Here is a 17,343-nt window from a genome sequence, read left to right as displayed (position 1 = left end):
AGTTGGGATGCAGTTACTATTTAGATCCGATGTTGCTAGCCTGGCTACTAACCCCACATATCCAAATTCATTTTAGCCCCTTCTTACCCACTACCTCACTTACCCAGATGTAAGTCCTCAGCACGTGTCTTGGTCATTAGTATGGTTGGAATGCATATGTACGGTTGTAGAGACTTTATTCATGTTAACTGCATGCATGTTCTTATAGGTCGAGTTAGGTGAGTGTCTAACTTCTTTCTATCTTTCACATATATACTCACCTTGTGCCTGATTTTGAGTGACGAGCGACCCGTGAGAGTCCGATATCTTTTGAGTCTTGCAAGGTCGACGGTTCAGTAAGTTTGAAACATTAATTTAACTCGTTTGCACTTTTCACTGCCATTTTGTCATGTTATCGCATTAAATTGGTTCTAGTGGATGATTTGTAGCTGATGCGTTGGTCCCGTTCCATTGTTCATCCTTAGTTGTATTCATATTTGCTTGGGGACAAGCAAAGGTTTGGTTTGGGGAGATTTGATGCGTGTCTTTTATATAAGGTTTTCACCTCATTTTTACACGCATTTCTGTGCTTTTTATGTAGCATCTGGCTACAAATACCCCCGAATGTTCTACTTTGGTCCGTCTATTGTAATTTGCAGGAATCGACCGAAGAGGAGCTAAATCGAGCCTTAATTGTCCCAATTGTATGCATTCATGGAAAATAAGGAGCTGGAGCTTGGAAATCTAACACTTGGAAGACGCGTGAGCTGAGTTTGGGAAGCAATTCAAGGTCTAACGTGCCTATGTAGCTCGATCGAGTGGTTAACTGCTCGATCGAATGCTTTATACACTCAAGATTGATCGATCGAGCTGTTTGAGGGGTCGATCGAGGAATTTATGCAAGTGGTGCTCGATCGAGTGGGTCATATCTACTCGATCGAGTGGTTTGGTGATAATTTGCTCGATCGAGTGGATTACTTCTATTCGATCGAGCGGTTTCCTGTGCTACTGTTAATTTCCGCCTAATTATTTATGGGCTTTTGTAATAAGTCCAGGGATTAGGTTTTGAGAGTTGAATTTTAGTATAAGACTGGGGGAGAACACTACGTTACTCCTCTCTCTTCACTTCGTTTATTTTTGGGATCACACTTTGTCACTATTCTTGGATTTGACTCTTCCTCTACACTTTGTTACTCGGATTCGGTATTATCAATCTAGTTTATTTCTCAATTTTATTTACTGCTTGAATCCTTCTTCTCTTGTTGTTATAATTGCTTAATTGAATTCTTATTGTTCCATCATCATGTTCAGTCTTAATTATTTGATTATTGTAATTGTTAATCCGACGACTATGAGTAGCTAATTTCCCTATGCTAAGACTATAGGGGATCCATAATTATGAAGGGAGAGTAATCGATTTACTAGGTTAATGCTGGTACCGTCTTTGTTGTTTAAATGCTACAATTAATTGTAATTGCCTAATTGAGTCGACGCAGTTAGACCCTTATTCTTAGTGATCCTTGACCTGGACTGAAAGGTTGGAAGAGGCAGACTAGTGGCGAACAATAGAGTATTGCAGCGAGGGCGAAAGTTAAACTATTTACGCTTTAGGGTGAATTAAGGACCGAAAGGTGACGTTCGCTACCCCTTAGACCATACTGCATTGACCTGGGACCTAGATTACTCGACCAGATGATTATGGTGAACCGTTTGTCTTAGCTGTTCTCCTTTATCTGTTAACTCCTTCCTTTATTTCTCTTCTCCTTGTCCTCTTTAGTTTAGAAATCACAATTTATAAACCCCCAATTTGGTTACCTGGACGAACTTAAGTTCAGCCGACAAATTCCTACCTCTCTGTGGATTCGACGCGACTTCCCTAGCTATATTAGTTGGAGACAGTTGGTTATTTTTGACAGGTACGCGACAGACGTGTCATTAGACATAGCTCGGTACGTGACCTAATAACTGATGAGGGTATTTCAGTTGTATTCCTGAGATCTCAACAAAATTTAGCTAATCATTTGACCAATGCATTAGCTAAGGACTTGGTTATTATGTCGGTTGACGGGATGGGTCTAAAACTCGTATAAGATCCTTGGCGATAGGATACCCAATTCCCCTCTAATACAATATTAGAGGCTGAATTCAATGTGGAAGGCCTATTGTCAAAGGATTGAATCACACAATAATTATGTCCCGAGGTGTGTGCTTAGACTTGCATGTTGTAAAGTTGAAGTTTATCTTCTTAATTGATCTTTTGGAAAAGTGTGTTTGTAGGGACACGATGAAAATAATCAACCTATATAAACATGAAGTTCAGCCGCTTCAAGGGAGATTGGGTTTGGCTCCTCAAATGTTCATGAATAGATAAGGGACACTAGGCTTGTAATTAAGTGTCGGTTTATGTAATTTTTAGAAATAAATTAGTTTATGTGTGAGTTATCTTCATGTATTCAAAATGGGTAGCACGGGTTCAATGCTTAAGTCACACCCCGATACTCGAATATTTGGAATGTGTAATTTCACTAAGTGAAAATTCAATCTTCGTGACATTTTCATTTATGCATAAATTGGTATGTTTGTTAGCTAAATTAAAATCTTGAATTATGCTTAAATGGGGGAGGAATGTTGGTAATTTAAGAGTAATTACCGGTTCATTTGGCGTAATTAAGATCGGTTCATTGATGGGTAATTTCTAAATAATATAATACGAGTTTGGGAAGTGCGGAGTGTACGCTTGTATAATTATTTACGGTATTGCGGAATAGTTTTCGTTCGAATAACTATGACGGGGGTCTACTTTGGCATTTATTAAATTCCGCGTAATTTAATCAATTGCATCTGAATTTTTGAAGAGCTGCAACCCTTCAGAAATACATCTCCCTGTTTCCCAAATCCTTTCTATATAAATAGATAAAGGATGAGAAGAAAAGTTTACAGAAAATCAAAATCTTCTACTGCATCAAAAGAACGTATAACATTCTACACAAAATATTTTCTATATTATGTCTATGATTTTGTGCCAAAAATCAGAGGGCACCGTCTTATCTCAATAGGAAATTCGATTTCATCCAGGCACTAATAAGGGTCGAATTATTCTATTTGGAAAGCGGAGTCGATTCGGTGCGGTTTATTGTCAATTCTTGTTCGTGCATACTCAATATATAACAGTTTCCACCCTGGCGCGCGTCCCACGACGAAATATCTCGATTCGAATTTTCCATTTCAGAATTTGATTCCTTAATCGTAAAATGTAAGCATTTGAAGTATGGAGACATAATGATTTACGATCAAATTTCCAGATTTTTCAATTGAATAAACTTACTTTATTGATCCTATACGTAATTACAACAATTAAAGTAAATGAATTAAGGATAGTAATTTATCTTAATCCTCGTTTTCGCTGCCGTCAATGGTTAAGGAAAGGTAAAACTGATAATTCGGTGAGTGCATGGAAACGTAGTGTTTGATGAGAGTTAGTATTAGAATTTTATTTCTAAAAGGAAATTTCGTAAGCGTGTTAATTGTAGAAGGGTAATTTCGTAAATTATACGGGCGATATTAGTAATTTTCGGCGATAAAAAGAAAAAATGTGCAAAAGCATTCAATTTTTCAGAACAATACGGTGACAACTCAACAACTGAACGCAAACGATGTAGGGGAGGCATCGGTGAGGGTGGTGTTTGGTGGCTATCGCATGGTAGTAATTGGATGATGGTAGTTAAAGGGAGTAAATTGAGAAAAATAATTGAATTGCAAACAGTAAATGAAGGCATTAAAATAAGAAGGGTAAAATAGTCATTTATGTCTATTATTGAGTAAATTATGTCCATGAAAGAACATAACCCAATAATAAAAGATAAACATCTTACCATTATCTCGGCTTGGGCTCCAAGCATGGGAGTTCGAAATATATGATTTAAAATGATCATTTGTATAAGAGTCGGTCCATTTATGAAATCGGACTAAAAATCGACCTTGAACGGAATTAATTAAATAATTAAATCAAGACCGTAATTAAATAAATAAAAAATTTAATTCCCATAAATAAAATAAAATGTAGGAGATTAGATGTTAATAAGAATAAAAAGGAGTTCATTAGAAGCAAATTCTGAAGTCCAAGAAATTAACTCGAAATAGAGTTAGAATACGAATAAAATGAACAACTAGAACGAAGCGGAAATTATTTGAAATAACAATAAATCTCGAGACTAAAATAAAATTTGAGGTATAAAAGAATTCAAGAATTCAAAGTAAGAAAAAGGAATTACTTGGGAATAAATTTCGAGTCATACAAGTTAAATCATAATCGGAAATAAAATACGGTTACGAAATTAGATCAGAAAAATGGCGGGCGTTTCAACTTCCTCCACCAAAAAAAAGTTTCGTCCTTAAAACTCGAAAGTAGAAAAACATATTTAAAGGACAAAGACTTTTTAATACTTTTCAGCTCACAAATAAATTCGAAAAGTCATTTGTGAGGTATAAACAATCTTTTAACCACTTTCCAAAGTCAAACTATTAGAAATCATTTCTCGCGCATCAATTTTCTCAATCCCATGCATTTTACCCTTGATATTCCATAATTGCCCTTCGTCTTAATAGGTAAATAAAAAGATTTCTCTCCCTTCTCTTTTCCCAAAACCCAACCAGCTCGTTAATAATTCGATAATAATGGATCGCAATTCGTGCATATCACATATAAATTTTCCGTTTTATAAACAACTAATTTACTACCGTCTTTTAATCGATTTAACTAATATTTATTTTAATTTAAAAAGGTTTATATTGTTGTAGGGGTGGTTGTCGGGTCGTCGAATAAGCCGGAGTAGGTTGGTCAAAGGGTGCGTTATGGGTGGTCGGAGGGCGCATTACTGGTGGTTGTGCAGTTGCTGCGCTATTCTCCTCATATGCTAGCTAAATTAAAATCCCTTCGGCCGCATATGAAGGATCCCTTCATTATGTTTTCTTTATTGTATGTTAAAATAAACAACAATAAATCCATCCTTCTTGTTTTTGCCTTCTTCATCAAGATCCTAGGTAATTAATTAGATACAAAAGGTCCCAAACATATGAATTACAGGAAATAACGCCGTCCTCCATAAGTAATGCCAACAATAATCGAATCAAATTTAGGATGTGCAGTCGCTGTAGTACGTATTCGCCGGGAAGGGCAAGGCTGGTCGATGTAGGGATAGTGGTGGCCGCCGATAGGATTGGGGCAGAGGAGAGCTTGTTGGTTGATAAGTCCATTTTGTATAGAGTTTAACTCCCTACTTTAGCTCGGTTTTATAGTGTTATTGCACTTATATTAGTGTACATGTGAGCTAATCCCGGGTTCTTGGCGTTTTGCGTGTATTCGTTACATTTTGTAGGAATTGGAGCTTTTGTAGCTTTTCCCGTCAAAATAGCAAACATCGGAGTTCACGAGGCTAAAGAAAGCAAGTTGTGACCATGCAAAGGTGTTTCGGGGAGTATAGGGGCATTTTGGGAAGAAATGGAAATCCCGAGCTCAAACCAACTTGGGTTGGTGCAAGAATAATCAAGCCTAAATAAATTCCAAGAAGTTAAGTGGATTTGCATGAGCTTTGGATGCTACTTTGAGTGCCAAAGGATTCCTAGGATACCTTAGACGGATGCATTAAGACTTAAGCATCGGATTCCGCATCAACATTAAGTGAAATTAAGAGGAAATTGAGAAAACCCACGGCCCCGATTGGGCCTCTTCTAGGTTGTTTACGTTACACCCCCTTATTCCTATATAAGTGGTTTGATCCGACACTTCATAGACAATTCCCATTACGTTCTAGATCACAAAATCCTCTAAATTTCAGATTAGTTTTAGTCATTAGGTTAGGTTTAGATTAGTTTAATTTTTATGTTGTTTACATTTCCTTTAAACATTTCAAGTTATAATTCAATTTCCATTACAAGTTATTTACATTTCATTCTTTGTTCTTCATTTGCAAGTTTTTCCATTATCAAGGTAATTTCACTTCTTGCATTACTTTTATTATTCATTTGTCATTAAATAATTTACATTATGCCCAAGTAATTTCCTTAGTCTAGTAATTAATGAAGCCATGCTAAATAACTAATGATGACTAATTAAAATGAGATGTCATGATATCAAATAATTGTTTCTATAACATGTTTGCATTATATTGTTTAATCTTTGGTTATTGGCCGTAATCGTGGATTAAGTTTGTTAATTCAATCTATAAGTAGAGAGGCACGGAATTGAATTAGACTAAACATCCTATAGTAGAACGACCTAGCCATATCGAGAGATCGTTAGGACCCAGTCGACGCTAATATCGAGAGATGGGTGTCTAAAGGCCTAAACAATTTATCATTATCAATGCATTTCTAAATTAACATGACTAATTAGTAATTTGCATGTGTGACCCGATTTCCCTAGACGCTTTCTTTATTATTGTTTTTATTTTATTTGCATAACCAACCAACCAACCAACCAACCAACCAACAACCGATAAACCGACCTCGATAGAATTCACCCCATAACAACTAATTAACAACTCCCGTCTCCTTGTGTTCGACCCCTATTACGACTTTTATTTGTGTCTAGGGAAATTTATCTTTGATTAGGTGTGCGACAGAGCCTATCAAATTTTGGCGCCGTTGTCGGGGAGACAGTTTTGTTTGTTATTAGTTATTGAATTTTATCTTGTTTTATTTTGTCGCGGGGAACACTTGTTCCTTGGGATCTTTCTCACAGTTTTTTTGTAGTTTTAGTGCAATTTTAAGGTGGTAAAACTATCTCAAGGGGATCCTCATATCCGTCCAATGGTTGTATTTCCTTTCCTGCAACAAGAAAACCAACCCTTTCATAACTATTTGTCCCAATTTGACGAATACGTTAATCGTATTGCCTCTTTTGGATTCACTTACAACGAATATGAATTGGGTCAGGTTGTTCTTGACGGAATGGATTCGGAGTCCCGTGATTTGGCTCTTTACATGGGTTGTGGGCGTCTTTACTATAAGAGTGCGGAGGAGCGTTGGGTTTTCCTAAGGTTAAGTAGCTCGCCAAGAAGATTTAAGGCGTGTCGCAGAGGAGCTCGCAATGCTTCTTCAAGCTCATTTGGAGAAACAGGCGTCTGAGGCTCGTACCTTAAAAATGCTCGAAGACATGCTCACATAAATGCGAGAAGGAAATGAGCGATTTAACGAAACTTCTACTCTTCCACATTCCCAATGTGAGTCTTTTGCCCCTAATAATTTAAAATTATTGGAAGACGATGATGATGGTCAGAATTTTTCTTTTGAAATTCCTCTTAACATCACTCCAATTGACCACTTAAGAGACTCATGTTAATGATATTGACCTTGTAGTAGATGACACCCATGACATGGGTGTTGTTGGGCCCGATTTTAATGACACGGATGAGGTTTCACTCGAGCCTTTGGAAACCTTTGAGAATCCTTTCACGGAGGACATAGTAGACCCAATTGTGGTTGATGCGGGACTTCGTGATGAGCCCATCGAGGATAAGTGGGAAGAACCGACCATTTCCAATGAGACCCACCTCCTTGATTCTTCACGCCACCAATTTGAGATCATATATGATGATAATTTGTGCACTTACGATCTATTTCATGGTCTTAAGCATGATGCTCCATCTCTTGTTGACGAGTGGAGTAATACGGTGGTTGTTTTTGAAGCCTCTCCTATGCATTTTGATAAGATTTTCCATCCTTATCCTTTGATCTTTTATGCGTTAATCTTAGCAATTGCGTATATCTGCTTTTGTATTGCCTATGCACAGGTATATGATTGGCTTCTAAAGGCTTTAACATTTTTTATGGATGACGAAGGCTGCAAAGTTTGAAAAATAGGAGTCTAGCAAGACTTAAAATTTACGCTTCTCGGGAGGCAACCCGTGTTTTTATTTTTGCATTGTTGCTTTTATTTTTTTGCAAATTTCCTGTTTTCATAGAATTAGCAATAATTTCTAGACTAGTTGGTATTTTTGAGTTGTGTTTGTTGGAATATGTGTCCTCCGACAATCATGCGATCACAACTGTCGATCATGATGATCACATGTTTAAATCTCGTTTTAAGAATACATGCGGGATGTAATATTTTACTGTCATTTGGTCCACACATATCGGTAATGATTGGCTGACTAGAGTTTGACATTACTGTCGTGCGACGGTGGTGATCAGTTGATCCCCTTAGGTCATACCTAAAGGGTAACACTCTTAATTGATTATTTAATTGATCGTATGCTGATACGGGTTAATTAAATTGCTTAAAATTGACGGACGATTTTGTGAGTATTATTGACGTATCTTATTGTAATTCGATTAAATAAGATACGGTCTAAGTAATCAAATTGTTTTATTACTTAGATAAAATTATTGTTTACGAAACAATTGAAACTGAATGAATAATTTATTATAAATACAAGATGTTGTGATTTATAATTGGTAAACCGTTTTGGTACAAATAATTATGAATTACTAAGTCGATTTTGTACATGACGTATTTTTATTAATACGTTGATTTTTAATATGTTAAAAAGACATTACAATTACACATGACTAGTGACATGTGACAATTGACAAATGACAAAATATAAAATGGACCTCACATTTTATAAGTGCCGAAAAATGGAGGGAGTATAATGTTTAAATTGTGTTAAATAATTAAGTGGAATGCAAAATGATTACACTACTTCTAGCTATGCATGCCTAATTGCTTTTGTGAAGAGCATCTTGGCCATGCATTGGCTCCTTTTCTTCCTCCACTCTGTTTCCACCTAGAAAAATAAGAGTTTTTCTTCTATAATCATTCTACTTTACACTACATATTTTTCTAGTGTAATTTGATTCTATTCTCTAACACATTACTAGAACTTAGAGATAGAAAATACTCCACGATTCTTTCCTTCTCTTGACCGAAATACTAGAGAGAAAAAACAATATTTTGGGTAATTTTTTGGTAAGATTAATATTGTTCTAGATCAAATAATATTAGTCTTTTAAGAGGTTACCTTGGGTATATGCTTTTGGGAGAGATTCTAAATTTGAATCTTGTTCATCCATTATTGAAAGCTCAAGAACTAACAAGAAGGAGATCTTGTTGGTGCCCATAAAACCGAAATTATCATAGTAAGAATAACGATTTGTTCTCTATTTCTATTTATGTTTGCATGCATAAGATCATAATTTATTTTATGACTAAATAGATTATCACATATATGAATATGTTGTATAATGAGATATAGATTTCTAACAGTGTTTTATAGGAAATTGGAGATGAGAAGAGGGACATATGAAGAATGTCACGCTTCCCCATGCTATAACCCCGTTTGGGGACATAACTTTCAAAAACGGTACGCTAAGTTATCACGGAGTTAGATCAAAGTCAAAATTCGGAGAACCAGTCAACCCCGATCGGGGTGGGGTGTCCCTGATCGGGGTCATGAGCTTTCATATTCTTTGCCAAGTTCCTCGTGTCCTCATATCCTCCTGACGGTATCTACTCTCCTTTTTCTCTGTTTTCTCCATTTTTCTCACTAAAAATCACACTCAATTCCTCCTATTGTTAGATGAATCCCCCATTTATGCTAGCTTGGGGGAGGCTAGCTAGTTTAGTGCGTTTGTTTTCATTTGCATTTTCATATTTCTTCGCTTTCTCCATTGAATAAAACCTCTTGTCTTATGTGCTTTGAGCCGTTTTCGCGGTTAGCATGGATGATTTACATGTGGGCACATTGAGGACAATGTTGTGCTTAGCTTAGGGGAGGGATTGCATTCGCATCTTACTTAGTTTGCATTTTCAATTCAATAAAAATCTGAAATTTGAAAAATTTTGTGCTAGTTTTTGCTTCTTATGCTTTGCTTTCCTACCTTTTGTCATGGTTTTATACTAATATCCCTATGCATTTCCCAATGATAGCTTAATAGCTAATGGCTCTTTATTATTGACGGGATTATTGTTTCATGGGGATATCTTGACATAGTAGGTGGAAGATGGAATTTGGACCGAATATGTGATACTACAAATGTTTTGAGTTATTATTGTGACATTTTGTGATAATATTGGTGTGGTTGATAATTAAATGGATAGTTGTGTTATCATAAGTTGGATGGAGCTCAGTTGTGTGGATGTTTATAGGTGCTGATATAGTATGTATAAGCGAACTTCGGGACGAAGTTCATTTTAAGGGGGAAAGACTGTAATACCGCATAATTTAATAATAATTTATGAGAATAATTTATATAATTTAAATAATTAATTAATGGTATTTCTAATAATAATTACAAAATAGACGTTAATTAAATAATAAAGTAAGTATGCAAGATGACAATTGGACTTAGAGCCAGTTAAGCCTTGGGCCATGTGATATGGATTAATGGGCTGATTATATTAGGCCTAGTATGAGTAGTAGTCGGGATTTGAAGAGGGATTTAATAATAAAATAATAAGTATAATAATAATAATATGGTAATTCCTAATAATAAACAGAATAAGGCAATAGTTTCCTAATTAGCCTCATATAAACATAGACTATAAATACTATGATATCTGAAAAATAATTCACAAAGATAAAAGGAGGATATTTAAGAGACGGGAGGAGCAACTAGCGATAAAAGGTAAGACAGTCTTAATTTATTTTTATATCATCGTATTCAATTAAATTATTGTCTAAACACCGTATTGACAACCGTGAACAGTTCTGTTACCCTCAATAGTTGCCCTTGACCATGGTGATTCTATTGGGACCAGTCGTGCCCTTTGTCGACCACCGTGGGTGGCGGAATTGGTGTCTAAAGGGGGGGATGTCGCGGATTTAAGACGGGAATTGTGACTTGTATGTTTGACGAATAAACGTGGGACCTAGGTAGTTAGCTAAGTCGGCTAAGGGTGTTCCTAATGGTGGTGTCGGGGTGGCTGCAGATGGTGGTTGGTACGGTGGACTGTCGGGTTGTGGTGTTTGTATGGGTTGTGGGTTATATACGGGTTGTGTGTCATTCTGGGTGGTCATGGGTTATTGAGTGGGGTCGTGGCTTGTGGTGGGACCATCATGGGTCAGGGGAGACCACGGTGGTGGCCACAAGATGTCACGGTGATGGTAGGGTGGTGTATATGCATATTGTGTTCGAGTTATATCGGGTTCTGGGGTCTGTTTAGGGCGTGGTTTTATGGCCTGATTAGGACGGTTCAGGGGTGGTTGGTGGTTGTCAGGATGCGTCATTTTGCGGGCTTGAGCTGGCAGGCGGTGGTGGAGTGATTGGTGGTAGGTGGTGTCGGGAAAAACGGGTTGAAGGAAAGGGTGTGTACATGGTTGTAAACGTGTATGTTGTATGGGTTGTTTTCACGTGTTACGTGGGTTTTGGGTATTGTTTTATGGGTTTGGGTTTTATTTACTTGAGTCGGGTTTTTAAGTTGAGTTTGACTCGGGTTTGTAATTGAATGGCTTGAGTCGCCTCTTGCATTGGTTTTAATATCGTAATCCTTTAATAATAAAAATAATAAATAAATAATTTGAATAATGAATATAATTTATAAATAATAATGGAAGTAAATAATTAATAATTGATGGGAAGTTATAATATTTATGATAGGTGACGATTTGTGAAGAAATTATAATTGGATTCGGTTGCTTTTATTATTCAGATTCTTGTTGAGCTGTTCAGTTGAAAATTTGCTATTAAGGTAGGATAGCTACTCAATCAATTTAATGTTTACTTGAATGATATTATCTGATTGTATTGGTTGAATTATTTGGAATTGTGATGGATGATATATGATTGTTGGTTGGTTATATTGAGATGATTTGATTCATGACTACTTCAGCTCGTGACTGAGATGATTTGATTATTGACAACCTCAGCTCATGTCTGAGATGAATTATTCTATTGGTTTCCTCAGCCTAGTGTCTGAGATGGTAAGAATGTTGTATAGCTCAAGTGTTTACATATCATATCATGAGCACTTGCATTGGTTTCCCCAGACTGGTTCTACAGGACTTGTCTCTGGGATGTTATAGAGATTACTCCGGCCAGGGATTGGCGGGATGAACGAGAGCGTCAGAGGATTGATCATGAGCATGCATTGCATTTGCATTTTAATATTGTTCTTGTAATCATTTATTGTTGTTGTTTGGGTGTTCCTACTCAACCTCGTGGTTGACCGTGTATTCGTGAACACCTGTGATGAACCATAATTGGGGAGCAGATTTGACAGGTACTAAAGATTAGTTGACTTGGGAGCTTACGGGAATGCGTGAGGACTTGGCCAGTTTACCTAGAAGTCTAGACCACATAGATTATTTAATCACTTATTTATTTCGGCTGCGAGTTGTATCAAATTTTATGTTATGTCTAGTTCGAATAAGTTTTTTTTTTTGATAAAATGTGAGTAATATATATATATACATCAAAAAATGTAGGATTTACATGTAATGCAAAGCCTTAGTTACATAAGATTATTATGGCATATCCAAGTTAGATCATTAGCATTCAAATTCTCCTTCTCTCGGCCTCTAATTCTATTTCTCACCCCATCAATAATCTGCAAAGCAAGCTGTTTTGGATGCATAAGGACTGTATCAATATATTCTACACTTGTTTCTTTGATACCAGATAGAGTGGAGTGCCCCCAAAAAGAGTGCAATCTGAACTCCTCTCTTGACAGTTGTACCTCCTCTGCTAGACCACAAACCTAGATCAGCCACCAGCGGGAAATTGCACCCTGTATTCTGCTGCAGAAACAGCATCACTCTCCTACTGTACTGGCAGGCGAAGAAGAGATGAGATAAGCATTCATTTGCCTGTCCACAGAGTAAGCAGCTAGCATCAACATCCATCCCATAGCTAACCAGTTTATCCACAGTGTTGAGAGCCTCATGAGCTACTAACCATCCCATGAATTGATGCTTTGGCAATGCCCAGCTATTCCAGACCACCTGACTCTAGCAGACAGGGGAACTAGCATTCCTGAGCCATTCATAACATCCACTAGGTGTGTACCCATTTGGTTGTACCACCCAGACCCCATCCACAAAACCATGAGCAATTTCCTGCTTAACCTTACAAATCCTTCTCCAAACCCAGCTGGAATTAGCTGAAGGAATGTTCTCAGTCCAGTCTCTTCCTCTGATATGGTTCCACTGTACCCACTGTACCCAAATGGAATCCCTTTTCTCAGCAATCCAGTTCACCAAACGACCCACCATTGCCTTGTTCCATATTTCCTGATCCTTCAGTCCTAGACCTCCTTCTTCCTTTGGCTTACAAATCTTGTCCCATGCCACTAGAGGGACCCTCTTATATTCTGTACCATTCTCCCAAAGAAAATTTCTACAGGTAGCTTCTATACTCTTAATGATGCCCTTGGGTAATATGAACATCGAAGCCCAGTAGGAATGCAAGGTGTTCAGGACTGATTTGATCAACACAAGTCTCCCTGCATAAGAAAACTTCCTTGCTCCATAACTATGAACCTTCCCACAAATTTTCTCAATGAGACAAGCACAGTCCGATTTCTTCAGTCTGGTGGTTTGTATTGGCATTCCCAAATACTTAAAGGGGAGAGCTCCCTCAGTAAAGCCTGATATCCTCAAAATATCAGTCTTAATATGATCAGGTACCCCTTTAAAATATACATTGGACTTAGCAGGACTAATTTTTAAGCCATAAGCTTTTGAGAAAGTGGATAAAGACTATAGCAAAAGCATCATGGAATTAGTGTCACCTTTACTGAACAACAGCACATCATCAGCAAACATAAGACAGGCTAGCCTTTGATTTTTGCACATAGGGTGATAGTGGAAATCATACTTAGCTGCAGCATACTTCAAAGTTCTGGTTAAATACTCCATACACAGGGTAAAGAGAAGGGGTGACAATGGATCCCCTTGTCTGAGCCCTCTATTGCCCTTAAAAAATCCAAAAATTTCTCCATTGAGAGATAAATAGAAGGATGCAGTGGTAATACACTGCATAACCATGCTTTGGAACTCAGCTAGAAACTTCAGCAACCTCAGTAACTGCTCCACAAACTGCCATTCCACAGTATCATATGCCTTCTGCAGGTCAATTTTGAACAGGCACCTAGCTGAAGCATTATGCCTCTCATAAAGTCTAATGAGATCCCGACGTATCAAGATATTCTCCTGAATACTCCTGTTCTGAATGAAAGCACCTTGATTCTGATCTACAATATGTGGTAACACTGCAGCAAGTCTATTACACATAAGTTTCGAGATAACCTTGTATACAACATTGCAGCAAGCTATTGGCCTGAATTGAGTAACATTCTGAGGTCTCTCACATTTTGGTATTAAGGTAAGGGTAGTGGCATTGATTTGTGTAAGCAATCTTTTCTGTAAAAAGAAATCCTGGACAGCTCTAATCACTTCTCCCCCTACCTCTCCCCATACATCCTTAAAGAACTTACTCGTGTAACCATCAGGACTAGGTGACTTAATATCTGGTATACTGAATAGAGCAACTTTGACCTCCTTCCCACTGACAGGTCTCATCAGAGCTGCACAGTCCTCAGGGCTACATTTAGGTCCTTGCTCTATTATTCTTCTGTGTATCTTGCCAATAGCCTGACTGGATCCAAGCAATCCTTTAGAGTAATCTAGGAATTCATCTTGAATTTGATCAGGTGTATCATAAACTCTCCCATGTGTGTCCTCTATCCTGAACACTTTGTTCCCATATTTTCTCTGCTTAAGCAAACCATGAAAAAAGGCACTATTGGAGTCCCCATCCTGTACCCATTTATGCTTTGCTTTCTGAGCTAGAAAACTATCTCTTGCTGCAGCTAGCTCTTTCAGTTGTGCAGTAGCTTCTGATTCAGCTGCTCTTTTCTGCATGTCTGAGGGATCCCTACCTAACTGACCCTGCAAGTCTTCTATATGCTTCTATTTGACATCAGCAGCATGTTCAATGTCACTGAATTTCTCCCTGTTCAATTGTCTAAGGGCAGGTTTCAGCATTTTCAATTTCTTGACAAGCTTAAACATTTGAGTCCCAACCACCTTAGACTGCCAAGTACATCTCACAATTGGAATAAAATCCTTGGATCCACCCCACATGTTGAAGTATTTAAAACATCTCTTGCCCTGCACCTGCTTGTTACTACTCACAATACATGGGGTATGATCATACATCCCCTCTGGTATAAAATAGGCATACAAATCCTACAGATGATCACACCAATCCTTGTTAACCAACACCCTATCAAACCTACTATATATCTTCTCCTCAGGCTGTTGCTTGTTGTTCCAAGTATATAGGGCACCAGTAGCAGCAATATCCAGGACACCACAATCAGCCACACAGTCCCTAAAAGGCTCCATCTCAGAGGAAGGTACATTGCCACCAACTCTTTCATTTGCTGCCATTACACAATTAAAATCTCCTGCTATAGCCCATGGTCCAAAAATAGTCCCAGCAAATCTCCTCAAATGTCCCCAAAGAGGAGCCCTATCATTAATTCCATTGAAAGCATATACCATAGTCAAGTAGAAAACAGTCCTACTCACTAATGATTCTACCTTCATGTGAATAAACTGGGCATTGTATTCCAGAAATTGAACCCTAAAAGACCGAGGCTGCCAAAGAATCCAGATCCTTCCTCCATTGTGATATCCACTATTAGTAGATATGCACCAATTATTAAAATTATTTACAGCCTTATGAAAAGTATTACTCTTTATTTTGGTTTCTAACAGGCCAAATAACTCAACACCTTTATTTTGTAAAAAGAAATTAATAGCCTTCTATTTTCCTACTCTATTCATACCCCTCACGTTCCAAAACCCTATACTATCCATTAGATAAGATGAGGGGTTAACACTACCATTTTCAACAGCACCAGACTTGCGAGGAGATTTTAGTACCTCTTTGTAAGAATGTGCTCCAAAAGACTCCCTACTATATCCATCCTTTGCCACTTCCTGCTCACTGCCTCCCCTTCTCAGAAGTACCAGTCTCTTGAGTGGAGTTTATAGCACCTTGGAAGGAGAAGTCATAGGTTTGCCAGGAATCACTTGCATTTATGGTGTAACTGTCCTACCTTGATCAGTCTTCACAACTAGTATCCAAACTTTCTTGACCACAGTCTTCTCCTTAACCATTTTGTCTTTCCTGCACTGTTCCTGATCATGCCCCATACCTTGACATTTCATGCATTTGATGGGCTTCCATTCATATTCGATTTCAATTTGATTCACTAACCCATGCTCATCCTTGAAAGCAATTTTGGCTGGCAACTCCTGATCAACTACCAGCTCTACCATAACACGAGCAAATCCCAACCTAGTTCTCTCCTCAGTAGCTGTGTCATTCTTAACATGTTTGCCTACAATGCCTGCAATTTTTGGTAATCCCTTTCCCCAACACTTTAGAGGCAGCTTATGCAATCTTATCCACGCAGGAACACATTTCACATCCTCTTTAGTCATCTCCATGTCTCTTTCCCAAGCTTTCACAATCATTGGCTTATCGTCAAAGAGATAGTGTCCTGATGCAAGGACCTTCTCTTTCATTTCCATCGTCTTAAATCTAACCAGAAAGATCCCATTGGGCATGAATGAGATCTTGTCTATGTTAAACCTCGTCCAAATTCATCTAATAAATCATTCAACTATCTCCCAAGGTGGATTGGCTCCCAAGATGAAGCATACAACAGCTTGTTGACAATACTCTATTTCCTCTGCAACACCTTCCTGGTCTAACTACAACATCTCCTCACTCCCTGTTTCAGGAACATTTTCTTGTGTATCTATGCTCTGTTCATCGTCCTCCTTTTCTTCGTCATTCTCACTTACATTGATGTCCTCTTCTGCTTCTTCTGATTCAGTATCAGTCTCTACTACCAACTCTGGTATCCCTACCACTTCATGAATATTCTTTGTTTTTCCTTCCATCTCAACATTAGGTCCATTCCTTACACTATTAGGGTTTTCTGAAACCATCTGTTCTTCTGCATTTTCCTCCAAATTCTTCACCTCAGACGTAGGAGGGATGCTCCTCCCACGTAGAGTCATCTCTCTTTGCCTCTGCTGGATTAATTCCTGGCCATGGGCACAGAAATCAATGGCGGCATAGCATGACGTGCATGAATAAGTTGTAATACAATGTAATCGCAAAAGTTTAAATAAAGTACTTTGGTGAGTTGGACTTTGTTATTCACTACCTCGGGAAACTGAGATGGTAACAGTTCTATTTAACTAGGAATGTCTTGCTAAAGGGTCTTAGATAAATAGGAGTGTTACAAAGTGGTATCATAGCAAAACGATCCTCAGGCCTAACCAACGAACAATAATGAACATAGGATGTGTCTAATAAAATGAACCCGGGTAGAAACTGTTA

General features: G+C 37.8%; 1 protein-coding gene across 1 annotated transcript; it reads right to left on the bottom strand.

Moving 5' to 3' along the window:
• Positions 1 to 14,888: 14,888 nt before the first annotated feature.
• LOC141620343 (uncharacterized) lies at positions 14,889 to 16,523 on the bottom strand. Its single transcript, XM_074437242.1, has 4 exons — positions 16,046 to 16,523; positions 15,870 to 15,942; positions 15,198 to 15,621; positions 14,889 to 15,011 (listed from the first exon to the last, which is right to left on the bottom strand). The coding sequence occupies exons 1-4, from the start codon at positions 16,521 to 16,523 to the stop codon at positions 14,889 to 14,891; spliced, it is 1,098 nt and encodes a 365-aa protein (XP_074293343.1).
• Positions 16,524 to 17,343: the final 820 nt, after the last annotated feature.

The sequence above is a fragment of the Silene latifolia genome, chromosome X, assembly GCF_048544455.1.
Source record: "Silene latifolia isolate original U9 population chromosome X, ASM4854445v1, whole genome shotgun sequence".
Classification (NCBI taxonomy): Eukaryota; Viridiplantae; Streptophyta; class Magnoliopsida; order Caryophyllales; family Caryophyllaceae; genus Silene; species Silene latifolia.
Note: the sequence above shows the minus strand (reverse complement) of the source record. Positions and strands in the feature narration are given on the sequence as shown.